The sequence below is a fragment of the Triticum aestivum genome, chromosome 3B (assembly GCF_018294505.1).
Source record: "Triticum aestivum cultivar Chinese Spring chromosome 3B, IWGSC CS RefSeq v2.1, whole genome shotgun sequence".
Taxonomy (NCBI): Eukaryota; Viridiplantae; Streptophyta; class Magnoliopsida; order Poales; family Poaceae; genus Triticum; species Triticum aestivum.
The window spans coordinates 656,066,219-656,090,595 of record NC_057801.1 but is presented as its reverse complement, the minus strand read 5'-3'; the positions used below and the strand labels follow the sequence as shown (position 1 = coordinate 656,090,595).

Genomic DNA, 24,377 nt, shown 5'->3' with positions numbered 1-24,377 from the left:
TTTTACAGTCCAGCGAGGTCTCCGGCCCAACAGGACTCATCAGAAGACTCGTTGAGTTCCGATGCTTTGCAGAGTGAGACCCCTCCTAGGGCTCCTTCCCCGAAGCTTGGCTGTGACACCGAGGTGTCATCGAAAAAGGACCTAAGCCAGGGGGAGCGCACCTTGGAGGCCGGACGCGTGGGAGCGGCGATTCCCATGAATATCGATGGCAGGGGTGATCGTGGATCCGGCCCACAGCCGGACACTGTCCTGGAGGCCCTGATGGCTCCGAGATCAGGCAAGCAACCCCCTTTGACTGGAGGGAGCGATCCTACTCCGCCTGTGACCTCCGTCCAACCAAAGGCGTCAGGCAGCCTGTCGACAGCACTGGAGAGTGCGTCCATTATTGATGAACACCGCGCCCTTATGGGTGTGGTGATAGAAAAGATTCAGGCCGCCGAGAGCGGACTGAATGAATCCTGCGTCAGCCTTATAAAAGGCTTGGAGGTATGTGTAAAAGACTGTCATAGTATAGATAGTAGCCCCTGATAAACTGTTCGGAGAGGACAAGAACCGGACAGGGGATCAACTTCCCGTCCGCGGGAGACTTAGCTATATATATATATATATATATATATATATATATATATATATATATATATATATATATATATATATATATATATATATATATATATATATATATATATATATATATATATATATATACTAGTAAAAGTGCCCGTGCGTTGCAACGGGCTAACAACAAAAACTCACAAAAATTATAATGACCAACATAAAACAATTCAAGTTCATCAAATTGTGCCAACCTGATGTAAATCCTACAGATCAAATCAATAATTAAGAATAACTCATGTAAGAAAGAGGAGCCTGAGCTTTTAAAAGAAAACGTGCATACCATCATGGTTGAATGTGCTTGAATGGACGCTCCTTCTGGTGCTACTAGTGGCCACCACTATGACTCCTTGTCCTCATGGGCACGCGTGGGGAAGGAGCAGATCCTCCAGCTCCACGTGCAAGAAACAGCAAAACACACCAAGAATTATGAACAACTTTTAGCTATTTACAACAAATAGCCCAAGATTACACCACATGGTCATTAATAGCACGATTGGATAAAAATAGCTTCTTGTATATTTATACACTCACACACCAGGTCCAGTTCTTCTCATTGCCTTTCTGTATATTGTAGTCTTCACAGAATATTAATTACATGATGATGAGATTAACCGAAAAGACTACACTGAATTTTGGCATTTTGCCTATGCAGTAACTCAAAAGACAAACAACTCTTACAGAATAAGAATCGTATGTGTTTTCTTCCACAAAGATCATGAACAGTGGGTTTAGTTTTCTGTTTTATTTCGTTGTTGACCCAGTCTTTCATGGCTGCTTCATTAGGAACTTGAACATGAAAGAGGACGATAGGAAAGCCTCTTTTTATTACAGGTATATATATTCAGTAGCTCAGGCCTTTGTAGCAAATTTGTATAGGTCTGCTTGTTGTGCCTACTGAAGTATGCACATGTTTTTGACCTGCAAGTGCAGCTAGGGATGCCTGTAATTTAGACAATTAAAACACAAAGTTGATGATTTCTGTGTGTATGACACTTGTGTTCTGTACATGTCCCCATGCTTGCAAGTTGCATTTGCAGTGTAATGGAACTAACCTTATATGGCTTATTTGAGGGAACAACAACAGCAGCCAAGGTGGCGGCAGGAAGTCCTCGACGTGTGACCTGGACAACGTCTTAGTCAGTTACTTGGAGATTATGCTTCCATTGCTCACACTCGCCGGGACACACTGCCGTCACCGTTGTCGGAGTCTTTGTTGCTGGGGGTGGGACTGGTCCCTTCCTACTTCCTAGTTCCTACTTGATTCTGCCACATTTGACCTGATTGCCCGTGCAATGCAACGGGGGCCTAAATATTTTACGTGTTAGAAATAATACAATAATAGAACCCCACATAGTTCTTTTATAGAGAACTTCTCAAACCTCGACTAATCTATATCATGCAGGGAAAGTATCAATCATATATATCTTCAGAATCCCCATACACATCAAGCAGCATTATCTCCCTTTTATTACTTTTATAAATCATTCTTATTTCCTCCAACCAAACTCACCATGTCTATATCCTTAGAGCTAAGGGAATATTTGTACTATGCAGAGGAGAAGATTAACACTCCATATTGAGAGAACAAATCAAGTTTAGTATAGGTGCCAGTGGCATGTTTGAGATCATGTCGTCGCTGCTGAACCTTGTACTATGTCATCTAGCAGAACACGTTATCATTTGCGTCGTATATATTTCCCTTGATGCATGGGTGGAGCTGAACATGCCCTGAACTCTGATCTCCTTTCCTGCTTTGACTTTAATAAACTTGAGTACATAGTATGCACACTACTACTACTGTACAACATATAATTAATATTTTACTGTGTGAAAAGAAATTAAGTCAAGACCCTGAAGAATACTACAAAAATATCTAAATGTCCACAACGATGTTCTTAAATTCTGGAGAAAGCTCGTAACCCAGATGTAGATTTCAAGCTGGAAGTTTTATGCACAATCCTTTGTATGTTTGGCAAGAAAAATAATATCAATGAGCTTCTAGCTTCTGCGTCAATGAATATATACCAGAATCTAGCCTTTTGTACCCAACCAAACCTAGAAAAGAAAGTCTAGAGAGGGGGGGATAGAGTCTGTCCACTTGCTCTGTAACATTAGGAGCCATGACACGCCAGTTTTCTGCTCAACTATTCGAAGTATAAACCACTTCTACTACTGAGTGCCAACTCGAGAAACAAAATCCCATTGTCATCTTACTACGTAGCAGTAAGCGTTAATGAAGAAGCAATATCTCATATTGTGTAGCTAGAAGAAATTAACATATTAGTCATTAAAGTTGACTCACGGCATTCTTCCTGGGGGCATCCAGCCCTAGTTGATAGCAAGAATTCTTCATGTACTCTTTGGTCACCTTTCCGCATGTCACCTACGGCATAGTCATAACCTGCACGAGCGAGTGCCAAGAACCCAAAATTGAAGATCAAATTAAATTAATCGCCAAATAACAACTAGGAACTTGTGAAGAAGCACAAAATGCTAGAGTCCAGAAATAAAGGCAGATTAATTCTACTAAAGTTTTAAGAAATTGATCTTTATGGTCTGATAACATGTGAATAGGAATTTTGGAAAAAAGTGGTGGCAAGTCATACAACAGACAAATAAATTTGTCCAAGAACTGATCCTCCATGTCTGGAGAGAACAATCACAGCTACATGGAAGATTTCTACAAGTTTAATTGAAATTTTATGAGCACATTAACATACTCCGAAGTCTGAATCTCTCCACCTTCCACTCCATGGGCATTGTCTTCCATGTGATAAATGTAACTACTTCGCATGAAAGGTATAATATAAACTCCCAACAGAAGGTCAGAATTAACATGTTCAAATCCTGCACTTGTATTGATGGACAAACGGTTCATGACTTGCACACGGACAACTCTTGTGTGGTCAAGAAAGGGACCCATTCATTGTTGCTTCTTTGTTTCTCTGATCAGCTTTTTCTAGGACTGAACCGAAGAAGAGGTTATTTAGATTCAGAACCTAAAACCTTGCTTGTTGTAGAGTCCCTCTCTGAATTCCACATTTTTTGCAAGAGCAGTCATTGTACATCAAAATTTACCATGTGATTCATCGGGAAAAAAAGGAATGGAAAAATGCCATGCTACAAACATAATATAACTGAATACGCATTGTCATGTACAGTACGGATTATAAGACGCATAGCTTTAATATCATCATTTTCCCACAAAAAACGCTCTAATATCAACATTTTGCAGAGGGAAAGGCTTTAGATTTTTAGTGCATTAACATCAAAAGATAGCGCTAACAATAGAAAAGAAGTGGCTTATATTTAGAGAAGTGGTACAGGAATGAAAGGTAAGCAATATACATAAATAGCAAGATATTCTATGATACACACACACATCAGGTTTCTGATGGTCCACACAACATCATAAATAACAATATATATCTAGAAAAGAACTATGTGGGGTCCTGTTGTTCTGATCAATTGAGAAAGCCACAGCCTCCTTCCCATGAGAGCATGATCCGTGAATTGCAGCAGCTAGCCACTACAACATGAGAGGAGCATAGTTGCACGGCAACCGTCGGTGACCCAAGTGTAATGGAACTAACTGCTTGTGTGACCTTAATATGAATTAAATTGATGTACCCAATACGTTTGTCAAGATAAATTCGAAAACAAAACTGCTTGTGCGACCATACGAATTAAATTGCTGAATCTCGGTTAGTGGAAAAGATATTAATAACCTACAGGGTAAGACTTCCAATCCTAATGTTTGCTAGCATGCATAACAATGTGACTCCCAGCATGCACCAACAATACGAAAAAATTAGAGTTGGAAGGCACCTGAATTCCTAATACAGAGAACATGATGAGCAAAAACTAATTCAAGTTCAACAGAACCAAATCCTACAGCTCACCCATCTTATGAGGTAAGGGTTCCTGCTTCCAAAACATATTTTTCTCTGCAAATTCAGATGAAAATTATAAGGATAATTAATACATGGCATGGCCATAAATTATATCCGGAACAAAATTTGTTGAAGCAAGAACCTGAGCAACAATTTCCAACTGCGTGGGTTACCTCTGATCTCTGTGGGGGTGAGAAGGTCCTAAGTGAAGGATGAAGCAGCCACAGTGGATACATGACCAGAGATGGCATCCTGTAGATGCCAAACCATAGAATATAGGGCATGTTTGCCAAAAGACCGCATCACCTCCGATAGCTCAATTAGGTCGGCTGAAGGTAAACAACAATTAAAACTAAAAATGCGCATCAAAGATAAATCGAAAAAAGGCACAGCAAAAACAAAAAGCATGCACATATATATATCTCATTATGAGTGCCCAGATCTTGTTGGAGGTGATGTGTCTAGGCAAAAAAAAGGTCAACACCTAACTGTAACTTCTTTATACGATTAAAAAAATCTGGAGATATACATTTGTTAAGCAATAGGAGTCGGCGTACCCATGTGTCTTGAGACTAAACATGATGTAAATTAATTAGTGCCCAGATCTTGTTGGAGGTGCTGTGTCTAGGCAAAAAAAAAGGTCAACACCTAATTGTAACTTCTTTATACGATTAAAAAAATCTGCAGATATACATTTGTTAAGCAATAGGAGCCGGCGTACCCATGTGTCTTGAGACTAAACATGATGTAAATTAATTAGCAAACCATTATTCTAATAACCCGATTCACTCCCACCATCATAACATGTTTTGAATCATATGAAAGGAGATTTAGTCTCATGATGTATTCATGTGGAGTTTACCTCAAGGATCTGTGACTGAAACTGGTTCAGACAAACACACAAACACCTTGTGCGCAAAAAATAACTGACAACATCCACAAGCACATGAGCGTCCAAATTTGAGGTGAAAGTGGTGCAGAGGGGACGGCCAGGTCGCCAGCAAGTGCAACGACGACTAGCTCGCGGTGGCTTTGGTCGAGCGGCAAACGCAAGCCCTCCCGAGCGGCACACAGCGAGGAGCTCGGGCACGCGGGAGATAGGAGGAGCTCGGGCACGCGGGGAAGATGAGGAGCTAAGGTAGAACGGTGGTGCAGGGTGCTGCGATTACCGGCGTCGGCGGTGGCCGGCGCGTCACCGGATCGAGCGCCGCGCGGGCCGCGGGCCTCCTGGCGGCTGGGATCAGGAGGCGTGGGAGAGAGGAGAGCCCGTGCAGTCGTGCTCGTGTCTGTTCTTTTTTTATTTACGACCCCCGACGAAACGTTTTTTTTCATTTAAAAACAAGGACTGCGGGTTGATTTATCAGAAAGAGAGGGACTTTTATACAAAATTGCTGATGTACGACCAGAAGCAATAAGCGCTTTATTAGTAGGTAAAGATAAAGATAAAGATAAAGATATATATATATATATATTTGTGAATCAGTTGTCTGCAGCAACTGCCTCTTCTCATACTGCAGAAGTGTCCGGACTCAAGCAGAGTCTGGCGCAAGCCGAAGAGGAACTCGGCCGAGTGAAGAAGCGGCTACAGGAGAAATAGGGTATGTTTGGAACACTTTTAGTGAGTTTGGCCACAAGTAAGTAGTTGTGAATATCTTAAAGTATATATATTGCGCGCTCCAGGGGCAGATGCCGAAATTGAGGCGCTCAAGAAGGTTGTTGCCTTGGCCGAGAAGAATGCTGCCGCGGAGCGGACTCTCCGTGAGAAACACAAGGCGAGGGTCGTGGAAGCTGAACGAGAGCTTCATGAGGCCGTAGGGAAAAACGAGAGTTTGGAGCAGAGTCTATCATTGAAAGAATCCGAACTTACCCAAGCTCTTCGGACCGCGAATGAGGCTCGACAGGAAGCCCAGGCCGCGCTGAAGGATATTCAGGAGGCGCGGAAGATTGCGGCTGGTAAGGGGGGGTTTTGTTTTCAAGGTGCCTTACGCTTTACCAGGGAAGATTCATGGTGACCCATTGAATCCTAATTTTTTCAGGAGCATTCACAGATTTGCCGCGCAGCATATCTGATGCTACCCAATTCTGCCGAGCTGAGAAGAAGGAAACTGCGAAGAAGCTCTTCTGGTCGCAGTCTTTGGTGCCGAACTATCTGGTGCCGTTTGTTGACCAGCTAAAATAGTTGATCGAGCTGCATCAGGCGGCCGAACTAGCCATGAAGGATTTTGTTATCCGGCTGTGGCCCGCCGAGCCCATACCTAGCAGTTTCTTCGTGAAGCGGATTGGGAGGGCCTGCCCTCGGCTTGACGTCATTAAGCGGTCAGTGTGCATAGAAAAGGCATGAATGGCATTTGCCCGTGCAAAAGTGCACTGGGGGAAGCTTGATGCTGAGAAGCTGATCACCGAGGGGCTTCCGGAGGGGAAGGAGCACCACAAGCCCGAACTATATTATCATGGCGTCCTGAAAGGCGCCCGCCTCGTGGCCGAGGAATGTACGAAAGACATTATTTTTCCCTGAAAGCAATTGTGCTATGCTTTGTAAGGCAAAACAGAGTCACTTATATGTGGGTGCCTATTGTGTGTAAATTTTATTCCTGCGCGGCCATTTAATATGTTAGTCTTGAGAGTTGGCCAGTCGTCGGCTTCTGCCCCCACGTAGGAACTACGGGGGTGTTCGGGATACACCTGAACACTCTTTATCCCATTCTTGGGTCCATGAAGGAGGCGTTCAGCACAGCGAACCAGGCAATCGGACTATAAGGCTTTATTACTCTCACTTAGCCATAGGATTTCGAGTATGGGCGGCGCAGCCCCTAGTGTTCGGAAGACCATACAGGGGCTCTAATAGCGCCTGATTGGTGGACCGATCCTTCGCACGCTGCATTTTATAATTGCATTATGCGGAATAAATCCTTAAAGATTTGACAACCTCTCGAACAGCTGACCAGCTCTCGCCTTATCATGACAGTCGGTTTTCGGCTTTCTCAACTGAGGTGTTCGTCCGGCAGAACCGGGACACAATCGCAGTAGTTCTCCCAGCGCTACCTTAGCCGATATTGCGGAACGTAAGGTACCAAAACATGGGAGCCGGGCAAACCCAACCAATTACCCAAGACATGATTCGGAGCTGATGCATATAATGCTATAAGTTCGGGGTGCCGAACGACCGAGAAGGTGTTCGGACTTTAGACGAAGTAGTACGGGTGCGAGGAAGCCCCTGACGTTCGAAGGCATAACAAGATGTTCGGATGCCGTTATGACAAAATGTTGTTGAAAAATAGCAGATAAGCGTCAAATGACTCCACATGTTGTGTTTAAGTAATACGTCTATGCGTATGGGTATGGTGCATGTTATAAAAGAGAGGCATGACGGCAGAACCTGTTGGGGCTGGGAGGTGGTTGGTTGTGCGCGGGTCTGGAGGAATATCCGGATTGTGTTCAGGTGAGGTGGGCGTCCCCCTTGTATGCGTCCGAGCTGATTCCAAGTCATCGGTCCGGTTGTGCGCGAGGGTGAACCTACAAATAGTGATTTAAGAGGCATGTGTGAGCATCGGCTGAGCCGTGGATGTGATCCGTCCAGCTTATGCTGAAGGGTCTGTATGAGCTATGATTAGGTTGGGGTATCCTGAAGTAGTTCGGACTCCCTTGTTGGTGTCTGGGAGTTCGGCTATCGAATTTAGGTTCGATTGAAGAAACCGTGACTTGCTGCTTCAGTGAATAAAGTAGCCGAATATTCTTTGGCGCCGAGGCGAAGCTCGGTCTTGACCGCAATTGTGACGTCATCACGTGGGTCTTGGGTGATAATGCGTTGAGTCGCAGTGTGCCCTGGCGGTGCTGGATAGCTACTGCCTGGAAGTATAAGACCGAAAGTTGGTATGACATTTTTGTCTATCCAGAGACCATCTCCGGGGTGGCGGGGCCTAGGTGGCCTTTACGCCTATGCGTGACACTTCTAAAATGAGTTGCTTGGTGGGGCCTGATCCTTGAGCGGTCGGTCCCTAGACCTGATAATCTGGGCTGCTTGCCCTGGCACCTCTTCATTCTCCTTCTGGCGCCGGCCGGCCGATTTGTTTAAAGACCCAACACTCTCTATTTTGTATGATTGGTTGCTGCTCCTGGGGTACCATGGATTTGACATAGTCGGTCAAGTATGCGGTTCAAGCTGGAGGGGCCCGGATTAAGATGTTGAAGTCTCTTCTTCCTCTCAACAGTTTGAGGGTTACGAGCTCCTGTGTTGATTGCCGTTCCCCGGGCGCCATTCTTTGTCTTGGGAAGCTTATATGTGTTGCATCGAGGTTTGTAGAATCTGTTTCTGTCTGCTGATGCGTTCGGGGTACTTTCTATGTTGTTGTTTGGTATGTAACGCTGGTCTTGTGCGCAGCCCCTTGCCACAGTGTGCTGTCGGCCGGGTGTAGGCCTGCGTTTGATTTTTAGTGCCGCCTCCTCGAATTGAGGTAGTAACCTACGCTTTGGGTAGTTTTTTGTTCGGCTCGTGAGTTTGTATTCTTCGACTACCCAGGCTTTAGTCCGTTTGTCTATGAGCAGAACTTGGTCAGCTTGGAGCTGCTGCTGCTTTTGTTCAGCTTGCCCGATGGTGGGTTGATCAGGATCGTATTCCTCTTCGGCACCATCTGGCTTTTCTTCTCCAGTGCCGGTATTGTTGTGGCGAGGCTTGGAGCGGCGCCGATGACGCCCCTATTTTCCTTTCTTCCCCGAGGGGTTTTCTCCCGTTGCCTCATCGCCATTGGTTTCTTTGGGAGTATCCACCATATATATATATATATATATATATATATATATATATATATATATATATATATATATATATATATATATATATATCATATGAGGAGGTGGCAGTCCACCGCCCTGTGGGTGGTGGTTCCTGTTCTGCTCCCGCATCATCGTCTATGTCGTCGATGTCTTCGGAGTCGAAGTTAAGCATGTCGGTCAAGTCATCGGTTGTAGCTATTAAGTGGGTGGTGGGTGGGAAACGAATTTCTTCGTCCCTAGCTTCTCACTTGAGCTGGACATAGTTCGGCCAGGAGTCTCCTGACAGAGAGAGAGAGAGACCTTAAAGAATCTAGCACGTCTCCGAAGGGTGAGTGCTGAAAGATATCCGCGGCGGTGAACTCCATGACTGGAGCCCAGTTAGATTCAATTGGCACGGACGCACGCAGCCCGGAACACACGGACGGAGGTGAGTCTGGGGGTCCGGAGACACAGTTCCCTCTAGGAGAGGAGTCTATGTTCGGCTCCAACTCTAAGGGGTGTGCGGCCTCCGGGACAGGGTCCATCCACCCGTCCTTGGAAGGCACGGCCCGCTCTGGGGCGAAGTCCGGGGCGGTAGCAGGTGCGATGTTCCGAATACTGTCCGACTGCCGATCTAGGTCGTGCACGTCGTGATTGTTCGACGCTCCTAACACAGGCCCGAATCCGTCGAAGATCAAGTCTCCGCGGATGTCGGCGGTGTAGTTTAGGTTTCCAAACCCGACCTGATGGCCGGGGGCGTAGCTATCGATCTGCTCCAGATGGCCAAGCGAATTGGCCCGCAGTGCGAAGCCGCCGAACACGAAGATCTGTCCGGGGAGAAATGTCTCACCCAGGACAGCGTGGTTGAAGGAAGGAGGAGCCATCTAGCCTTGTAGCGACGGCACAGAGGAACTCTCAATGAAAGCACCAATGTCGGTGTCAAAACCGGCGGATCTCGGGTAGGGGGTCCCGAACTGTGCGTCTAACGCTAATGGTAACAGGAGATTGGGGACACGATGTTTACCCAGGTTTGGGCCCTCTCGATGGAGGTAATACCCTACTTCTTGCTTGATTGATCTTGATGATATGAGTATTACAAGAGTTGATCTACCACGAGATCAAAGAGGCTAAACCCTAGAAGCTAGCCTATGGTATGATTGTTGATGATAATGATCATCAGTCCTACGGACTAAACCCTCTGGTTTATATAGACACCGGAGGGGGCTAGGGTTACACAGAGTCGGTTTACAGAGGAGGAGATCTACATCCGGATCGCCAAGCTTGCCTTCCACGCTAAGGAGAGTCCCATCCGGACACGGCACGAAATCTTCTATCTTGTATCTTCATAGTCCAACAGTCCGGCCAAAGCACATAGTCCGGCTATCCGGATACCCCCTTATCTAGGACTCCCTCAGACATCACATAATGTCTGATTCCCTTTGAGGCTTTTGTACATCCCTGTCTCAAGCAGTGTCTTCAACCTGGCATTCTCAACAGCAATAGTGGTGGTGTCCTCAACAGAGGGGTTAGTTACCACTTCAGCAGTTGAAGATATCTCAACAGTAGTGGCAGTAGAACATTCAGCAACAGAGGCAGCGTTATCACGCTCAATGCATTTTAGACATGGTGGTTCAAATCCTTCCTAAGCGGAACTCATCTATTGAGCGCGGAGTGACTCATTTTCTTTTTGAAGATCTTCATGATCCGATCTCAATTTCTCAAGCTCCTTCTTCCTTTGAAGATAATCATAGGAAAGCTTTTCATGAGAAGTTGAGAGCGTTTCATGTCGACCTTCAAGATCCTGGTACTTAACATGAAGATTTTTTATGTCTTCAATTAAGGACTGTCTTAGTCATTTCCGTGTCCAACAGTTCATCGCTTTTGTCTAACAATTTTTGAATATGTTCCATATCTTTCTGTTGTTCAGTTGCAATTTTAGCAAGTTTTTTGTAGCTGGGTTTAGATTCACCATCAGAGTCATCTTCACTTGATGTTTGAAAGTAAGCATCATGAGAGTTTACCTTGGCACCACGTGCCATGAAGTAGTAGGTGGGAACCGAGTCGTTCTTGTCATCAGTGTTGGTCACAGAGCCATTGTCTTCAGTGTTGAAGATCGACTTGGCGACGTAGGCTGTAGCTAGAGCCAGACTTGTGACACCGGAGTCAAACTCCTCCTCAGACTCCACCACTACCTCCTCAGAAGCAGACTCCTCCTTTGAATCCATTTCCTTGCCAACAAAAGCACGTGCCTTTCCTGATGAGCTCTTCTTGTGTGATGAAGCCTTGGATGAAGATTTGGAAGAAGACTTTGAGGATTTCTTCTTCTTCTTGTCATTAGAATCATATTCTTTGCTCTTCTTTTTCTTCTTCTCATTGTCCCATTGTGGACATTCAGAGATGTAGTGGCCAGGTTTATTGCACTTGTGACAGGTTCTTTTCTTGTTTTCATGGGTGGAAGCTTCATCATCCCTTGAGCTGGATCGCGAAGACTTTCTGAAGCTTTTCTTCTTAGTGAATCTCTGGAACTTCTTCACAAGCATAGCAAGCTCCTTTACAATGTCTTCAGGATCACTAGAACTATAGTCAGATTCTTCTCCAGATGAGGAAGCGGCAGCCTTTGCCTTCAAAGCGCGAGTTCGGCCATAGTTGGGGCCATAGATATCTCTTTTCTCAAATAGCTGGTACTCATGTGTTTTGAGCCTCTCAAGTCTGTCAGACGGATCGAGTGTCTTGAAGTCAGGGCGTTCTTGTATCATCAGTGCTAAGGTGTCAAATGAGCTGTCAAGAGATATCAGCAGTGTCTTCACTATTTCATGCTTCGTAATGTCAGTTGCACCGAGTGCACGGAGCTCATTTGTGATATCAGTGAGGCGATCGAACATGAGCTGGACGTTCTCGTTGTCGTGTCGGTTGAAGAGGTTGCGGAGAGTACTGATTTGTTGATCTCGCTGAGTTGAGACGCCTTCATTGACCTTGGAGAGCCAGTCCCAGACTAGCTTAGACATTTCCAGAGCGCTCACACGGCCATACTGCCCTTTGGTCAGATGACCCCAGATGATGTTCTTGGCTGTAGAGTCCAGTTGAATGAACTTCTTGACATCAGCAGGGGTGACACCTTCACCAGTCTTGGGAACGCTATTCTTGACGACATACCACAGATCGACATCAATGGCTTCAAGATGCATGCGCATCCTATTCTTCCAGTAGGGATACTCAGTGCCATCAAAGATGGGGCACGCAGCGGAGACTTCGATTATCCCTGCAGTCGACATAGCTAAAACTCCAGGTGGTTAAACCGAATCACACAGAACAAGGGAGCACCTTGCTCTGATACCAATTGAAAGTGCTTGTTATCAACTAGAGGGGGGGTGAATAGGCGATTTTTATGAAAGTCTTCAAAACATGGGAGTTTAAAAGACAAACAGTAGAAACAACACTATTCGTATGCAGCGGAAGGTAGACTAGACTAGACAATCCATAGTCAAGTATTCAATGAAGTGAAAGCACGAAGACTATTAGCAGCTAGGTAGTAATGATCAGAAAGGAAGATAGTGCGAAGCCAATCAGGATAAGTAGTCACACAGTGAAGTCAAACAGATAAATGCAAGCAGGCAATGACTTCACGAAGACAAATGGTAAGTAAAGAGAAGTGAGAGATAGAACCAGTGACTTCAGAAGGACAGGGGTTTGTTCGACCAGTTCCAGTTGCTGTGACAACTGTACGTCTGGTTAGGGAGGCTGATATTTAACTCAGAAGACCACGTCTTCACCTTATTCCCCTTGAGCTAAGGACTCTCAGTCCCCGCCCAATCACTCTGGTAAGTCTTCAAGGTAGACTCCCAAACCTTCATAGACTTCGTTCACCGGCAATCCACAATGACTCTTGGATGCTCATAACGTGACGCCTAACCGGCTGTAGGATTCATAGTCCTCAAGTGAAATAAGTCTTCAGATCACGCGGACAGAAAGACTTAAGTGATGCCAAACACTCTTTGGGCTCTAGGTGGTTTGGGCTTTGTCCTTGCAAGGATTCTCTCTCAAAAGCTTCGGAGGTGGGTTGCTCTCAAACGACAAAAGCCGTATCTAACTCTGAGCAGCCACCAATTTATGGTGTAGGGGGTGGGCTATTTATAGCCACTGGGCAACCCGACCTGATTTGTATGAAATGACCCTAGGTCACTAAGGAACTGACACGTGTCGCAACGGTCAGATTTCGAACACACGCGGCAGCTTGACTTGGGCTACAAGTAAAGCTGACTCATCCGACTCTGGATAAGATTTGCTCTCATTGTCTTCACTCGAATACATAGGATTTGGTTGAGCATCACTTCAGTCACTCTGACTTTGTTCACTTGGACCCCACTTAATAGTGCGGTGGTTCCTATGACTCAACAAAGAAGAAAACAAACAATGAAACAGCTATGTCTTCGCACTCCATAGTCTTCAGACATTGTCTTCTCATGTGATAGTCTTCAACGTGATTAGCTTCACAGACCACCATTGTCTTCAATGTCTTCACACATTTTTAGGGGTCATCTCCAGTAGGTAAACCGAATCAATGAGGGACTACCTGTGTTATCCTGCAATTCTCACAAACACATTAGTCCCTCAACCAGGTTTGTCGTCAATACTCCAAAACCAACTAGGGGTGGCACTAGATGCACTTACAACAAGAGGCAAAGAAATCTATGAAGGAAAAAGGTATTAAAGCAGAGGATGTTAAAAATCTACCACCCATTGAAGAAATACATGGGCTTGAAGCACCACCACCACCTAAGGTGGTAGAGGTAAATTCTTTAATGAAATTCAATGGTAGTGATGATCCTCGTAATAAACATCCTAGTCAATGCCTTTATGAGTTTGATAATTACATTAGAAAGCAAGATCACTTCAATGCGAATGTTATGAAACAATTGAAATACAACTCTGATATGATTGCTCGCTCAAGTGACTTGTTATTTAGAATCTCAAATGATGTTAGAGGTGTAGGAAAACATGCCTCTATGGTTCAAACTCAATTAGAACAAGTTGCTAAATCTCAAAGAGAGTTGCTTGAGGAAATGAACAATAATATAAGTGACTTTGCTGTTAGAGTAGCAACTAGAGGAGGTAAAATGACACAGGAACCACTTTATCCTGAAGGACACCCAAAGAGAATTGAACAAGACTCTCAAAGAATTAACACTGATGCACCTAGTCCTTATAAAAGAAAAGGAAGAAGAAAAATAATAGGACTTTGCATGCCTCTAGTGAACTTGAAGTAGAAAAACCTCCTGATAATGATAATGAAGTTTCTATCTCTCATGCTGACACTCAATCTGGTAGTGAACACTCACCTTCTGATAATGAAAAAGATAATGATGAGGTTCATGAAGACACTCAAACTAATGATAATGAACCAGACAATGATGTTGAGATGGAACCAGTTTTTGATCTTTATAACCTACAACCCAAGAATAAAAGATATGATAAAAGAGACTTTGTTGCTAGAAAACACGGTAAGGAAAGAGAACCATGGGTTCAAAAACCTATGCCCTTTCCACCTAATTCAACTAAAAAGAAAGATGATGAAGAATTTGAACGCTTTGCTGAAATGATTAGGCCAGTCTTTTTGTGCACTCGCTTTACTGATATCTTAAAAATGCCTCCCTGTGCAAAGTACATGAAAGACATCATCACCAATAAGAGAAAAATATCGGAAGCTGAAATCTCCACTATGCTTGCTAATTATACTTTTAAGGATCGAGTGCCTAAAAAACTTGTAGATCCAGGAATACCAACTATACCATGCTCCATCAAAAGAAATTATGTGAAAACTACTTTATGTGATATGGGAGCTGGTGTTAGTGTTATGCCTTTCTCTTTATATAAAAGACTTGATTTGAATAAACTCACACCTACTGAGATATCTTTGCAAATGGCTGACAAATAAACTACCATACCGTCGGTATTTGTGAGGATGTGCCCGTTGTTGTTGCTAATGTTACTATTTTGACTGACTTTGTTATACTTGAGATGCGCGAGGACGACAACATGTCGATCATCCTTGGTAGATGATGTCTGCTATAACTATGTCGGTATTTCCCCAAAGAAGAAGGGATGGTGCAGTATAGTGACGGTAGGTATTTCCCTCAGTGATGAGACCAAGGTTATCGAACTAGTAGGAGAACCTCCTCAAACCACATAAACAGCACCTGCACACAAATAACAAATACTCGCAACCCGATGTGTTAAAGGGGTTGTCAATCCCTTTCAGGTACGGCACCTCAAGATAGGCAAATAACGTGAGATAAAAGTGGTAGATAGGATAAATAGATCACAGAACAAATAAATTGCAGCAAGTTATTTTTGTATTTTTGGTTTAATAGATCTGAAAATAAATGGAAAGGAAAATAGATCGCAAAGGCAAATAGGATGAAAAGAGACCAGGGGGGCATAGGTTTCACTAGTGGCTTCTCTCGAGAAAAATAGCAAATGGTGGGAAAACAATAACTGTTGGGAAATTGATAGAACTTCAAATAATCATGACGATATCTAGGCAATGATCATTATATAGGCATCACGTCCAAGATTAGTAGACCGACTCCTGCGTGCATCTACTACTATTACTCCACACATCGACCGCTATCCAGCATGCATCTAGTGTATTAGGTTCATGGAGAAATGGAGTAATGCAATAAGAACGATGACATGATGTAGACAAGATCTATTTATGTAGAAATGGACCCCATCTTGTTATCCTTAATAGCAACAATACATACGTGTCATTTCCCTTTCTGTCACTGGGACCAAGCACCATAAGATCGAACCCATCACAAAGCACCTCTTCCCATTGCAAGATAAATAGATCAAGTTGGCCAAACAAAACCCAAATATCGGAGAAGAAATACGAGGCTATAATCAATCACACATATAAGAGATCAAAGAAGACTCAAATAACTTTCATGGATAAAAACATAGATCTGATCATAAACTCAAAGTTCATCAGATCCCAACAAACACACCGCAAAAAGACTTACATCATATGGATCTCCAAGAGACCATTGTATTGATAATCAAGAGAGAGAGAGAGGAAGCCATCTAGCTACAAACTACGGACCTGTAGGTCTACAAAGAACTACTCACGCATCATCGGAGAGGCACCAATGGACATGATGCACCCCTCCGAGATGGTGTCAAGATTGGATCTTATGTTTTTGGACTCTGCGGCGGCTGGAATTGATTTTCATCGACTCCCCTAGGGTTTCTGGAATATTGGGGGTATTTATAGAACAAAGATGTGGTTCAGGGGGCACCCGAGGTGGGCACAGCCCACCGGGGCACGCCTGGGCCCCCAAGCGCCCTGGTGGGTTGTGCTCTCCTTGGAGCATCCCCAGGTGCTTTCCTGGCCCACTAGATGTCTTCTGGCCCAAAAAATCCTCAAAAAGTTTCGCTGCATTTGGACTCCGTTTGGTATTGATTTCCTGCGATGTAAAAAACATGCAGAAAACAACAACTGGCACTGGGCAGTATGTCAATAGGTTAGTACCAAAAATCATATAAAATGACTATAAAATGATTGCAAAACATCCAAGAATGATAATAGAACAGCATGGACAATCAAAAATTATAAATACGTTGGAGACGTATCAGTAGACCCTTCTTGAATACTGCAAGAGTTGTTATTGATTGCAATAAAAGCAAGGTATTAATGTTATTAATATGATTCCAAGTGCACTTTCTAAAGAAACAATTCCAAGTGAATGCTATTAATGCTATTGAAAAATCTTCGACAATCACTGTTGGAAGTTATCAACTACCTCTACCTACTATTAAAAAGAAATATGAATGCTTATTGTTTGGGACATTTATATCCCCGTTGAGGTAACTTAGTGATTTACGAAAGTTCTTCGGTTTCATCTTAATCGATAGTGGTTGTTAATACGACTTTATCAACCTTATTAATGGATCATTTTTAGAGGTATGAAGTTGATGAATTTAGTGAGCACTACCTCTATCCTTACCTTTTGTTTTCTATTTTTCTAAGTTAAATAAAATAAAATAAAATGCTTTGTCTATTTTCTGAGTTTTCCATGCAATAAAAAATGACCCAAAAATAAAAGTTCTCAGAATGCTCTAAAAATTTAATACGATTATTTTCTGATTATTTAAGAATTTTTGGTGCAAATAATATTAGAGGGAGGTGCACCAGGTGGGCACAACCCATCTAGGCGTGCCAGGACCCCAAGGCGCGCCCTAGTGGGTTGTGGTCCCCACGTGGGCCCCCTCACTTACTTCTTCTTCCCACATCACCACATTCCTCGAGAAAAAAATCAACATTACTCTCTCTCTCTCTCTCTCTCTCTCTCTCTCTCTCTCTCTCTCTCTCTCTCTCTCTCTCGTGTTCTTGCTCCCGAAACTGCAGATTTCGATCTCTTTGCTTGAAGCTCCATTTCCGAAACTGTTTCGGGGAATTGTTGCTTGGTATGTGACTCCTCCATGTGTCCAATTAGTTTTTGCTTTAGTGGTTTATATTTTGAATAATTAGCTACTCTTGGTGCCACTGTAGATTTGCTTGCATGTTGAATTCTTAGAGTTCTAAGTAGTTTGAATGCTTGCTATGGCCTCTATACATCCCTATGAGTAGTTGATATCATTCTTATGAAGTTTTGTTGAAAAAAAATTGTGACTCAAAATTTTCAAAAAATTGTACGCGAACATTATGAACTTCTTTGGAAAGAGTTCTTTGAGGAGGAGATCCTCGGAGGCATCCTCTAGTAGCAGCTCCGTTCGTCGGTCTTATGTTGAACCGAGTGAAAAGTCCATTCGAGATGCCGCCACCAAAACATGCTTATGGCCATGCAACGATTATATGATGAGTGTGGGCATTAAGGAGGAATTTGAGCAATATGTTCACAATGCCAATCTTTGTCCCTACATTTCAGATAAGTGCGACCAACACCTCATCCTCACTGAATCATTTGTCAAAGGATTTAAATTCCATCCCCATGAGTCTAGGGTGTCATTTAAACTGTATGAAAACCCATTTACCATATCTTTAGAGAGATTCGCTCACCACTTCAAAATTCCATTCTGGGGTTCGCTCAATGAACCACCAAGGTCTGAGTTTGAGATATTCTTGACTAGTCTTTGCTATGGTGAGACTAGGGGAGTGACACAAGGTAGAATAAAGAGCATTCGTTTTCCCACAATTCAGTACTTTGCATTATTTAATGGAAAATGTATTGTAGGCAAACAAGATTGTAGTACACTTTTGTGCTCCAGACTTGAGTGTCATACGCACCGCTCTCAATGGTGATAAAAGTTATAATCTTGGATAGATTGTTACACGCAGGTTGCAACACAGCGCTGGTAGTGGATATTTTTATGGTGGAATTTACGCCACACGCTTAGGAAGAGAGTTGGGTGTTTCACCTTTGCCCTATGATCCTATTTTACCCACGCAGTACCTAGACTTTGATGCTATGAAACATCATAAGATCCTTAAAGGAGATCCCCATAATTTCACTTATAAATTGTTGTTTAACAAGGACTCCGTGGTGGAAACATATTTTTCTTGCACCTGCTCTCTTTAATGTTCACAACAGGGGAAGATATTATGTTCTTGAGAGTGAGGCCCGAGCTCATAACGCAGCAGTTGTGGCTGCACGGCGGGCTGAGGCATCTGCACCGAGAGCCTCCGTGAGCAACCACTCCGACCATTATGCAGGCTACTGACTGATTACCAAGTTAGGCCAAAAGCCTAAGCTTGGGGGAGTATGTATTCCCATCGACATTACTTTCATGTTCACACATTTCATTCCAGTTGTCGGTGTTCACACTTTTCCATTGTATTATCCATGTTAAATTTATTTTCTCGCTTTCTTCTTGTGTGTTTGAAAAACTTTGAGAAAATCCAAAATATGTTTCTTGCTTCTTTTTCATTTTTCTTCCTAGTTTAAATTGTTGTAACACTAAAAAGAAAAACTCAAAAAGATTTCCTTGTTCTTCTTTTACTTGTTGGGAGCTTTCCTGTGTAAATAGTTTTTCTCATTTTTGCTTTCCCCTTTTTATTTGCTTGTTTACAAAAAACCAAAACCTCAAAAAATATTTTAGTGTGTTTCTCCGAATTTCTTTTCTTTTATTGAGTCATACCGAGGAGAAGACCACAATGAAAATGTTGAGTGGCTCTCATATGCATTATTGTTGATCTGATAAAGAGTCCATATTACCTTGTCTTCTCGTTTTGAATAAAATGTTTGCAGATTCCAGCTTAGTCCATGACACTCTTCCACTATTATTATTTTCAAATCGTCCGGTCGTGCAAGTGAAAGGCAATAATGACGATATTCGATGAACTAGCCGTGGCAGAGAGAAACGGGTATGAACTCGACTTGTTCTGTTTTGATAAATATGTTTAACCTAGTATCCATGATTCAGCCTATTATGATCAAACATGTTTGCAATGAAAATTAGAGATTATAGTTTCTCATGCCATGAATAAGTATCTAGGAGTGGATAATGATTTATCTTGGATGTCAACATTACGTTAAAATGATTGCGATGTAGTATGATGATATGGTATCCTCCTCTGAATGTTCGAGTGGCTTGACTTGGCACATGTTCATGCATGTAATTGAATCAAAACCAACATAGCCTCTATGATATCTATGTTCATAGTGTTCATATCCTACTCATGCTAGTATCCAATGTTACTTATGCATAATGCATCTTCATGACTGTTGTTGCGCTCTAGCTGGCCTCTTCTATTTGCTAGCCTTTGCCTGTACTAAGTGGGAATTCTGCTTGTACATCAAAAACATGAAACCCAAGTTATTCCAGATGATTCCACCATACCTACCTACATGCGGTATTACCCTGCCGTCCTAAGTAAATTTGCATGTGCCACCTCTAAAAACTTCAAATAAATATCCTTTTTGTGTGCCTGGATTGTTCATAGAGCGATAGGAGGTAGTTGGTATCTTCCATGCTAAGCGGGTTATTCGCAGGTTGGGTGTTTATTCACTCACCATTGCACGAGAAAAGAGCAGTAATAGGGATTCCCAGTCCCAAATTACAAAAAGAATTTATCAATAATCTAACAAAAACTCCTATGGAGCAAAAACCTTTACTTTACCGCTTGGGAACCGCTACTAATTTGTTTAGCATGGAAGATATTGACAACTGATGGTCGCGAAGTAAACAAGAAGGTTGCATGTCTCAAAATTTCATTTACCTCTGTTTTAAAAACTTCAGCTCTGGCACCTCTTGTTTTGGACTCTAATTTGCATGATTTGAATGAAACTAACCCGGACTAACGTTGTTTTCAGCAGAACTACCATGGTGTTGTTTTTGTGCAGCAATAAAAGTTCTCAGAATGGAACAAAACTTGCGAGAATTTTTTATACAATAAAAGAGAATTTTTGGAGCCAAGAACCACTGGAGGGGGGCACCTAGGAGGGCACAACCCACCAGGGAGCGCCACCCCCTCCAGGCACGCCCAGGTGGGATTTCCCCACCTGGTGGCCCCGCAGACCCTGAAACCGAGGCTATAAAAATCCTATTTTTCCAGAAAAAATTCAGGGAGAAAGAATTATTGCGTTTCACAAGACGAAGTCACCGCCGTCTCCTGTTCTTCATCGGGAGGCCAGATCTGGAGTCCGTTCGGGGCTCTGGAGAGGGGGATCTTTGATCTTCGTCATCACCAACACTTCTCCATAGCCAATTCCATGATGCTCCCACCGGGAGCGAGTAATTCCTTTGTACGCTCGTTGGCCGGTGAGGAGTTGGATGAGATTCATCATGTAATCGAGTTAGTTTTGTTAGGGCCTGATCCCTAGTATCCACTATGTTCTGAGATTGATGTTGTTATGACTTTGCCATGCTTAATGCTTGTCACTTTGGGCCCGGGTGCCATGATTTCAGATCTGAACTGTTTATGTTATCACCATTATATCCATGTTCTAGATCTGATCTTGCAAGTTATAGTCACCTACTACATGTTATGATCCTGCAACCCCGGAGTGACAATAGTCGGGATCACTCCCGGTGATGACCGTTGTTTGAGGAGTTCATGTATTCACCTTGTGCTAATGCTTTGTTCCTATACTCTATTAAAAGGAGGTTGTAATATCCCTTAGTTTCCAATAGGACCCCGCTGCCACGGGAGTGTAGGACAAAAGATGCCATGCAAGTTCTTTCCATAAGCATGTATGACTATTTATGGAATACATGCCTACATTATATTTATGAACTGGAGCTAGTGTCGTATCACCCTAGGTTATGACTATCTCAAGATGAATATCATCCAACGAATCACCAATCCCATGCCTACGAATTTACCTCATATTGTTCTTGCTAAGTTACTACTGATGATGCTGCTATTGTTACTGCTACAAAACCATTGCTATCAAAGTTACCATTACTACTACCACTACCATTACTATCAAAACTATCATATTATTGTGCTACTGATCACTTTGCTGCAGATAATTAATCTCCAGGTGTGGTTGAATTGACAACTCAGCTGTTAATACTTGCAAATATTCTTTGGCTCCCCTGTGTCGAATCTATAAATTTGGGTTGAATACTCTATCCTCAAAAACTATTGCGATCCCATATACTTGTGGGTTATCACTAACTCATTAATCACTTTGCGTGCAAGGCTTCTTATGATGTGTATTACCAAGAGGGCCCAGACATACCTCTCCGATACTTGGGGTGACAAATCCTAATCTCGATCTATGCCAACCCAACAAACACCTTCGGAGATACCTGTAGAGCTTCTTTGTAATCACCCAGTTACGTTGTGACGTTTGATAACACACACGGCATTCCTCCGGTATCTGGGAGTTGCATAATCTCATAGTCGAAGGAATATGTATTTGACATGAACAAAGCAATAGCAATAAATCTAAACGATCATAATGCTAAGCTAATGAATGGGTCTTGTCCATCACATCATTCTCGTAATGATGTGATCAGTTCATCAAGCAAAACACATGTCTATGGTTAGGAAACTTAACCATCTTTGATTAACGAGCTAGTCTTGTAGAGGCTTACTAGGGACATGGTATTTTGTCTATGTATCCACACATGTATTGAAAGTGCGTTATATTGACTAGAGGGGGGTGAATAGGCGATTTTTATGAGTTCTTCATTGAGAAATTTGTTGGTGAGGAGATTCCTAAATGAAGAACTACTTGCAGCGGAATAAGTACTCAGAAAGGAACATAACAGAACACAAGCATAGTCATCATGATGAAATGAAGACAAGCACAGTGTACAGAAAGCGTAAACACAGGATAACACAAGGAACAAGACGGACAGACTAAAGAAATAGAACTGAGGAAATTGATAAAGTCTTCAGTCAATGTCTTCAAACAGATGTGAACAGGCACACAACGACATACATGAGGAAATGAAAGAGTTGAGGAGATAGAACCAGTTAGCTCGGTGAAGACAATGATTTGGTAGACCAGTTCCAACTGTTGTCTAAGTTGTACATCTGGTTGGAGCGGCTGAGTATTTAAACTTGAGGACACCCAGTCCCGGACACACAGTCCTCACCGTATTCTCCTTGAGATAAGGTCACACAGACCTCACCCAATCACTCATGGTAAGTCTTCAGGTGACTTCCGAACCTTCACAAACTCGGTCACTCGGCGATCCACAATTCCTCTTGGATGCTCTAGACCTTGATGCCTAACCGTCTGGAAGAAGCACAGTCTTCAAAGGAAACAAGCGTCGGATCCATGCAGGATCAATCTCTTCAGTGATGCTCAATCACTTTGGGTTTGTAGGTGTTGCGTTTGGGATTTCCTCACTTGATGATTTTCTCTCAAAGTCCTCGGAGGATGGGTTGCTCTCAAATGACAAGTGTCAGTTTCTCTCGGAGCAGCCAACCAACTAGTGGTTGTAGGGGCGGCTATTTATAGCCGGGGAGCAACCCAACATGATAAGACATAAATGCCCTTGTCTGATATGACCGTTAGGTGGGTAGATATTTTGGGACAGCTGGCGCGTAGCACAGCAACGGTCGGAATATTTGAGGTTCGTATTCCTCAGGGCTATCATGTTCCTCACTTCATAGGCAATCCGCACTGGCGAATTCCTAACTCTTCAGTCAGAACAAATTCCTCAGAGACCAGAAGAACTTCGTCTCTGTCACTGAAGAATATGACTAAACTGTGCGAGATTTCCAATGGCTTCACTCGAAGGGATTGGTAGGTGTAGGATTTTGAGTTGAGCATCACATGGAAATTTTTCCTTAGTATTTCCTCGACCCCCTTTAACAGTACGGTGTTTCCTATGACTCAAGAAAGAGAAAATGAAACAGTAAAAACAAGAGTCTTCATGCTTCATGTTCCTCGAATGATTACCAAGTCTTCAAGGTCACACCAATTTCTTCACTTTCAAAGTCTTCAGAAATCCAAAGTCTTCAGTCGAAGAACTTCATTTTTAGGGGTCGACTTTCTCTGTAAATATCAAACTCCTCATAGACTTATAGACCTGTGTACACTCACAAACGCATCAGTCCTTTAACCTATAAGTCTTCAATACACCAAAATCACTAAGGGGCACTAGATGCACTTACAATCTCCCCCTTTTTGGTGATTGATGACAATATAGGTTAAGTTTTCAACGGGGATAATCGTATGAAGTGTAAATACTGATATTGAGGAAGTTGATTGCAAGATATAAAAGAACTCCCCTTGAAGATGTGCATAGTGAGGAATTTGCTTTTGAAGCAATGCACACTTGAAGAGTATAATCATGGAGATCTCCCCCTATATCTTGTAATTCATACACGCATTTGATATATAATATGAAGAATTTGAAATGCATGATGAAATATGTTGACTGATGTAATTCAGCATGCATGCATTAATATTAAAGAGGAATAAGCATGCAGAAGAACACAACAAAAGTATCAGGTCACCATAGAGTTTAAGATTACAACTCGATCCAGCAAAGTCATCAGAAGAACGAGAGTTGTAACTTAGCAAAAAAACGCCCATATAAGATAGACCCGCTTGAAGACTAACTCAAATTTCTCCCCCTTTGTCATCGAACGACCAAAAGGGTTGAAACTGAGGACTAACACCCTTGAAGAATATCATATTGATGGAGGAGCGC

General features: G+C 42.9%; 1 protein-coding gene across 16 annotated transcripts; it reads right to left on the bottom strand.

The window, feature by feature from the left end:
- Window positions 1-733: 733 nt before the first annotated feature.
- Window positions 734-5,801, bottom strand: LOC123071498 (uncharacterized). Of its 16 annotated transcripts, none has more exons than XR_006434375.1 (5): window positions 5,374-5,787; window positions 4,685-4,840; window positions 2,921-4,565; window positions 1,671-1,739; window positions 734-1,558 (listed from the first exon to the last, which is right to left on the bottom strand). XR_006434375.1 is itself a non-coding variant. In XM_044495078.1 (5 exons), exons 2-5 carry the CDS (start codon window positions 4,793-4,795, stop codon window positions 1,865-1,867), a joined length of 345 nt encoding a protein of 114 aa, XP_044351013.1. In that variant the 5' UTR covers window positions 4,796-4,840; window positions 5,374-5,787; the 3' UTR covers window positions 1,751-1,864. The 16 variants fall into 16 exon arrangements, 2 of the variants coding, with proteins under 2 accessions (XP_044351013.1, XP_044351012.1); XR_006434377.1 differs by having other exon boundaries at window positions 734-1,739; window positions 2,921-3,019; window positions 4,521-4,565; XR_006434376.1 differs by lacking the exons at window positions 734-1,558; window positions 1,671-1,739 and adding an exon at window positions 1,751-1,923 and having other exon boundaries at window positions 2,921-3,019; window positions 3,339-4,565.
- Between the last annotated feature and the right edge of the window lie 18,576 nt (window positions 5,802-24,377).